Source organism: Petromyzon marinus, chromosome 55, assembly GCF_048934315.1.
Source record: "Petromyzon marinus isolate PM22_M1 ecotype Great Lakes invasive population chromosome 55, UKy_Petmar_22M1.pri1.0, whole genome shotgun sequence".
Taxonomy (NCBI): Eukaryota; Metazoa; Chordata; class Hyperoartia; order Petromyzontiformes; family Petromyzontidae; genus Petromyzon; species Petromyzon marinus.
Window position 1 is genome coordinate 5,924,567 of NC_133721.1, and position 7,778 is coordinate 5,932,344.

At 49.4% G+C, this 7,778-nt stretch overlaps 1 protein-coding gene across 1 annotated transcript; it reads left to right on the forward strand.

The window, feature by feature from the left end:
* The first annotated feature begins 5,225 nt into the window (after window positions 1-5,225).
* LOC116954557 (olfactory receptor 4C3D-like) lies at window positions 5,226-6,885 on the forward strand. The gene has a single exon (XM_032975152.2). The coding sequence runs from the start codon at window positions 5,905-5,907 to the stop codon at window positions 6,883-6,885; it is 981 nt and encodes a 326-aa protein (XP_032831043.2). The 5' UTR covers window positions 5,226-5,904.
* Window positions 6,886-7,778: the final 893 nt, after the last annotated feature.

A 7,778-nucleotide genomic window follows, 5' to 3' on the forward strand; every position in this document is an offset into this window, starting at 1 on the left:
AACGTCAGCGACTCCGCGAACTCATCGAGAGGTTCACCGATGTGTTTAGCCAAAGTAAATTCGATCTAGGACGCACTACACTTTTGGAACACCACATAGATACGGGCGACTCGGCCCCTATTCGCCTGAATTCCCACCGCTTTAGCCCGGTGGAAAAAGAGCATGTCCGCTCAGCTGTCGATGAGATGTTGGCAGCGGACATTATCTCCCCATCCACTAGCCCTTGGGGTGCCCCCATTGTGCTAGTCATGAAATGGGACGGGAGTTTCCGGTTCTGCGTCAATTTCCGTAAATTGAACAAGATCTTGGTGGCTGACGCGTATCTATTGCCTCGCATGGACGATTCCCTGGACGTTCTCTTGGATGCGCGGTTCTTTTCGACTCTAGATTTGCTCTCCGGCTTCTGGCAGTTGCCACTGGACGAGACCTCTAGACCAAAGATAGCGTTCCGCATGCCCCAGGGGTTGTTCGAATTCAATCGGCTGCCTATGGGTCTTCATTCGGCCCGCCACCTTCCAGTGTCTCATGTAGATGATCTTGGCGGGGCTGCAGTGGGAGTTTTGTTTAATCTACTTGGACGACGTTATTGTTTTTGGCTGTACGTTTTACGAGCACTTGCAGCATCTTGAGTCGGTGTTTGTCAAAGTGCGTGCTGCGGGCTTAAAATTTAAACCCCAGAAATGCCATTTGCTACAACCATCGGTGAAGTATTTGAGACACATTGTGAGTGCGTCAGGTGTCGCCACGGACCCGGAGAAAACGGCTTGTGTCCGGACGTGGCCGACTCCCACATCTGTCGTGGAGGTGCGTAGCTTCGTCGGCTTCGCATAGTACTATCGTCGGTTTGTCCGTGATTTTGTGACAATTGCGAAGCCGCTGCACGCGCTTTCCGCCAGAGGCCAAAGATTCCACTGGGGCGCGGAGGAGAGGCTGCTTTTGTGGCGCTTCGCATGGCCTTGGCGGATGTGCCGCCCTTGGGGTACCCGGATTTTTCAAAACCCTTCCTTCTCGACACTGACACCAGTGACATGGGCATTGGGGCGGTCCTGGCTCAGGTGGTCGACGGGGTTGAAAGGGTGGTGGTCTATGGAAGTCGCGTTCTGTCCGCGACAGAACAGCGATATTGTGTGACCCGGAGGGAGCTGTTGGCCATAGTTTTTTTTGTCCAACTGTATAGGCCCTACTTGTACGGCAGATGGTTTACCGTCCGAACCGACCATGCGGCCCTGCAATATTTGCTGAGGATTAGTCAGCCCTTGGGTCAGCTGTCCCGTCTGGCTCGAGGTGCTCCAGGATTACTCCTTTGACATAATCCACAGTAAGGGGGCACAGCATGGAAATGCGGACGGTTTATCCTGATTGCCGGCAGGCGGTGGATGTGCTTGCGCCCTGGGCTCTAGCCATTGCAAGGCCCCAGGGGACGCCGCGGCCCAGTTGGTCGCGTTGGCCGAGGCAGCCACCCCATCAGATGCGGCGGTGCCCGCGGATTTCGGCCTGGGACTCACCCGGGAGGTATAGTCCAGCTTGCAGATGGAGGATTCCTGTCTGCTGAAGCTACGACACTGCGTTGGGCGTAAGGCCCGGAGCTCAGCTTCGTCGGCGGCCCCGGCAATCGCTGTGCATGACGGACTCCTCATGCATTGGGATGCCCAATTGGAACGCTATTGCGTGGTTGTGCCCACTAGCCTGCGTGGTAAATTAACCCGAGCCATTCACGAGAAGCTTATGCACCTTGGCTACCACAAGACCTTATTGACCCTTAAGCGGGACTATTATTGGCCGGGTGTAGAGGGTGACGTGGCACTGTTTTTAAAGGGGTGCCACGACTGCGTGCGAAGAAAGGCCCCAGTTGTCCAGGACCGGGCCCCGCTGCAGTCCATCTGGGTTTCTCGCATTAATGAGCTCATGGCGCTCGACATTTTGGGCCCATTCCCTGCATCCCAACGGGGCCATAAATACCTCTTGGTGTGCGTTGAGTACCTGACACGTTGGCCTGTGGCGTGGCCTTTGGTTGATCAGTCGGCCTCCTCTATCACCGAGGCGTTCGTCCAGGGGTACATGTTGAACAAGGGCACGCCAGAACAATTGTTAACTGACCAGGGGCGGAATTTCTCGACTAGGTTGCTCAAGGAGGTGTGTGACCTCCTTGGCACCAAGAAAATCCGCATCTCGCCCTACCACCCCCAATCGTACGGGATGGTAGAGCGCTTGAACCGCACTCTCACGTCCATGCTGTGCCACCACGTGAACACGTCCCAGTCAGAATGAGACCTGTTCATCCCGGAGGTCCTGGCGGCGTATCAATTGGCCCCTCATGCCTCAACGGGATTTTCGCCTTTTTATTTGATGTACGGTAGGGAGCCGGAGCCCCCAGTGCACGTTCAGATGGACGTCGGGTCATCCAGGAAGGGGTCGGCGGTGCCGGTTCCTTTGAAGGCCGCGCTTGACCGGCTGCGCGAGACACGGCAAGCCGCTGCCGAAAATTCTGCCAGCTGGCAGGCAGCTAATGAGTGGTTGCCCAAACACCAGGCAACAGGCCTCCCGTGGGTAGCGGGCCAAAAAGCGTGGCTGCATTGTCCCCAGGTCCCCGTTGGCACATCTGCTAAATTGCATCGCCCTTGGCAGGGCCCCGTTGAGGTTGGTTCAGTCGCCGGCGGTGGATCGTGTACTCGTCCCGGCTCAAACGTTATGTTCCATCTACCCTGGGGGATCCACCCCCAACTCCTGAGTGGCCGGCGGGTGATGCGTCCAGTGTGCCTGTCCGGCCTGGTCCTGTTGACGGAGGCGATGTCCGCCCTGTGTGTGTGCCCCCAGGGCCCTCCCAAGTAGCACCGACGAAGACCCCTCGGACACCGGAGGCCACAGCGGTGGGCCTGTTGCCCACTGACGGACCACCTGCATGGGTGGTGGACGCCACATGGGGAAGCGGGCCGGAAGCGCATACCCGCTCGAGGGGGATGCGACTTTGATGGCCGTTCATCGGGCCCCAGCCCCGGCGCCCGTTCGGCGCCGCCGGGCGGCTGAGGCCTGCGGACTCTATTTTTGTTGTTGTTGTTCTTGTTGTGCCTGTGGCGCTGTGCTGCCCTAACGTTGGGTTCCATTCTAGCAGCCGGTTTTGCCTTTAGGCACAGGCATTTGGTTCAATGGTTCAGCACACGGTCCGGGAGGGGGCCCGCTTTCGTCATGGTTGCAGCCGGGTTGGCTGTTTCTTTTCACGGGGGGGGGGGGGTAATGTAGAGGAGTAGTTGCGGACATGACATCACCCTCGCCTCCGGAGGCGATGGCATCACAGGAAGTGACGTCATACGCGCCTGGGGGCGGGATGTCGTCATGTCCTGCAGGGATATATAAGTGAGAGCCCGTGACGTAAATGGGGTCGTAGTTGGAGTCAAGGGTTGGAGTAGGGTGGAATGGGGAGCCAGGGGCAAGGGGGTAGGACTGGGGGAGAGCACAGCGCCAGGGCTGGAAGTGGCTGTGCTCCTCGGTCGGCCGTGTTGGATGAAGCCATGGCCGGTGCAGAGGAGGCAGCACAGGGCAGCCGGCTGTGTCGGGAAGTAGTGGGACCTAGCCCGGAACCCCTAACCCCTGGGAAGTTGTTCCCCCCGTGTAAATTGTGAACACTATAATAAACTTACGGCAAAAGCCCTTAACCCTTCACGTCGTCTCCGAGTGCGTCCTGGAAACTTCTGTACAATATTAAAACGTCATTAGGTGTTGAGGTTAATTACAGCCCATAAACCAATGATTTAGGCTGTAATGAAACCCTCCAAGTCTTCATGAAGTGACCCTTCATCACAACTAGCTACACTTTCAGGAGAGAGCAGACAGTTAACAGCCAGGCTCGTGAAGATAGGTCACAGATACGCGGATTTCCACAGGTACAGCCCAGAAAGTCATAATTGACATAACAGTAGTTAATGGGTTCATTAATGAGCCCGTTGAGCAATAACATCCCCACTAGGAAGGCATATGACTAATTAGAATACAAGATCTCAAATTGATACCCAGGGGCAATAGTAATGGATGATGGAATTCTACGTGACATCTCATTTTATTCTGTTATGGAGGCTTGCATACTTGGTGCCCATAGTACAACACTGCCTATATCTATATATAAAGCCACCATACATAATACATTCTAAGTTATACATGCATTAACACACTATATAAAAAGATTAACGAATTCGCTGACATTATATACACTACTATGAGACCTCCTTTGCCAGTAGCAAGATATAGTAATAGGTTTTTACCCTTTTATCTGGCACCAAAATTGACACCTTTATACAAGGGATCATGTTTGCAATAACCACAACACAAGCCGTCAAAATGCAAACAAAAGAGACAACTCTGATAATGATATGCACTGCCCTTGAAATTGATTGGTCCACACCCGAGACGGCTTTTCTTAGAGCCTAGTCTCCACTGGTGTTGGCGTAATCTGGTCCAACACCAGTGGAGACTAGGCTCTAAGAAAAGCCGTCTCGGGTGTGGACCAATCTAATTTCAATGACAGTGCATATCATTATGAGAGTTGTCTCTTTTTGTTTGCATTTTGACTGCTTGTGTTGTGGTTATTGCAAACATGATCCCTTGTATAAAGGTGTCGGTTTTGGTGCCAGATAAAAGGGTAAAAACCTATTACTATTATATGCACCATTTTTATAATTGTGCCATGAACAACACGATGACTTTTAAAAAATATACTTTTTTTCAAAAATTTAGGTTGAAGCATTTAAAAATGTATGCAGTGATTTTAAAAAATAACTGACCCAATTGCTTATAATGCGGTCACCTCCCAACCCGAAGAGTACATATCACATTACGAGCTAATCTTAACTCAAAAGACTCCTCAGGGCAATGGGTAAATCCGCAGGGCGCTGCAGCACGCACCAGGCAGCCGAGAACCTCCCATCGCGCCTGAAGGCTCACGGTCACGTGGTCCCCAAAACGCATATAAATCAGCAGATTCCACGAGCATCACAGATCTGCTCTCAGTTCAAGCAACGAAAACAAGGTGAGTTATCTTCTATTTTTGAGCCATTGTTCGTCAGTTATTCATATTATTAGTGAGCATTTTGACGCATTTTCACAAACTGTTTTTATTTTAGAATAGGTTTTCCCCTTTTATCTGGCAACAAAATAGGTGTTAAGTTGTTAAAACACTAAACTGAAACCTATTACAAGGAATCTGGTCTGCATTAACCACAATACTCGTGGTCAAAATGCCAAAAACATAATCTGATAATATAAGCATTGTCTTTGGTCCACACCAGAAACCGCTTTCTTTTGAGCCTCGTCTCAAATGGTGTTCGACCAAAGGACGCCAAAAGGCGTACAGCACAAAGACAATGCACCATCAGAGTAATGAGAGCTAGGGGCGAGCATCTACATCATGGGACCTTTGCCAGTACCCAAAATATAAAAGGTTTCAGTTTGGTGTTTTAACAACTTAACACCTAATAATAGGGTTTTTCCCCTTTTTTCTGGCAACAAAACTGAAACCTTTTTATAAGGATTCATGTCTGCATTAACCACAATACCTGCAGTCAAAATGCAAACAAAAAACATACTATGATAATATATGCATTGTCCTTGAAACTGATTGGTCCACACCAAGGCACGGCTTTCTTTTCAGCCTTGACCCAATTGGTGCTCGACCAGATGACGTAGAAAAAAGGAGAAAACCCCGATTATTACATTTTGGTACTGGCAAAGGAGGTCTAATGATGAAACTTAACACCTGTTTTGTTGCCAGATAAAAAGCGGAAAACCCTATTCTCATATTTTGGTACTGGAAAAGGAGGTACCATGATGTTTTTATTTAACGATGTTTTGTGACTTCAACAGGGACTGCGTGATAAGGTCTTGGGCTGTTGACGCAGGAGCCCAAGGAACGCAACTATGGAGAACAGAAGCTCCGTGCTCCACCTCGCCACATTTGAAGCCCCGTACCCTGTGCAGGTGCTCATATTCAGCCTGTGCCTTTCCATGTACCTAACGATAACTGCCGCCAATCTGATGGTGCTCGTAACGGTGGCAGTATCCACAGACTTACACAAGCCCATGCACATTTTTCTGTGCAATCTCGCAATTGGCGACATCATTATCAGCACAGGTGGCTTGCCCAAGCAGCTGCAAGTTCTCCTGACAGGCGATAGAGAGATCCTGTACGTGTCATGTGTCGCACAGATGTTCACACTTCACATATCTGGCAAGAATGAGATTTTGACATTGGCTATGATGTCTGTTGATCGCTACCTGGCCATCTGCTACCCATTGCACTACCACACCAAGGTTACTGCAAAGAGATCCATTTTCACGGCATTACTGTCCTGGCTGATTGCAATCGTTACAGTCAGTATTATAGTCATCCTTCTCCTTTCACTTCAACTAAGCGAAAAAAACAGGCAAATCCAGGGCATAGTTTGTGATAATATGGGATTATTAAAGTTGGCTGTCGGTGACACGAGTAAAATGGATGTTGTCTCATCGTCAATGGTTGCAACGTTGGTTGTATTTCCTCTCTGTGTGGTTGCGTACACCTACGTTCGGATTTTTATTGAGTGCAAGAATTCGAGCTCTGCGTTCAGGAGCAAAGCCCTGCACACATTCGGCACGCATTTCATGGCACTCGCTGTGTTTTTCACGTCAGTTCTTTTTGACATCCTTTTGCCGCGCTTTGTGAAGGATGCCGACAGCGAGGGCGTCAACTTCAGATGCGCCGCTCAGTTGGTGTTCTTGCTCAGCCCGATTGCGAACGTGCTCATTTACTGCCTACGCACCCTTGAGCTGAGGCTTGCAATTAATACGCAATTCAACAAGATATTGAGAAAGGTGCATTTCTGTCCAACAATCAAAGTTAATGTATCAGATCGTGGTTGAATGATGCTTAACACAAAGCAGAGTATAGGCTATACCTCGGTTAACACAAGAGATATGCAGTTTTAATCAATCTGATTTAAATCCACTTTCCACCCTATCTTCGTGTTTTACTGCAGTTTCTGACTAGCTCGCAGCGAATTTTCTTTAATTTAATACATATAAAACTGAAGTTCTGTTAGTTGATAAAAAAAACCCATCAATTACCTCACATCATCAACCTACTGTACATCGTCATATTTGTCAACAGGCACGAAATCTGGGTTTCATTTTTGACTCCAACATCTAATCTTCTTCCCACATTTCCTCCATGTGCAAGACCGCTTACTTTCATCTTCGCAATATTTCTCGTATCCACAACTGTCTCTCCCATACAGCTGCAGAAACAATGAATGAATTTGTAATTTCCAGGCTAGACTACTGCAATTCTCTGTTATTCTGTCTTTCTTTGTCTCTGATCCTACGTGTTCAGTATGTTCAAAACACAGCTCCAAGAGTACTCACTCATACCCGGAAGCGTCATCATTTTACACCCATTTTACGATCCCTGTGCAGGCTACATATCCAGTCCAGAATCACCTTGAAGATCGCACTCGCAGATTTCAAATTTCTTCACGGGCTAGCCCCTGCCTATCGTTCCCCTCCGATTTTCAGTTTACTCCCCTCCCCGGATTCTCTGTCTTCTCTAGGTCTGCTCTCTACCTCCCACTTCACATCCCACAAATCAACTCTATATGATTAAAATTTGAACTGAAGGTAATTTTATTCATCCAGACATACACGAGAAAAAAAGGTAATCACTTTTTGGACTGATTGATATGAATTCGTCGTTACATTTTGGCACTCCACCGCCCCTCCTGTGAAGGTTTCCTGGCTTTGTTGGGAAGTTGGGATTG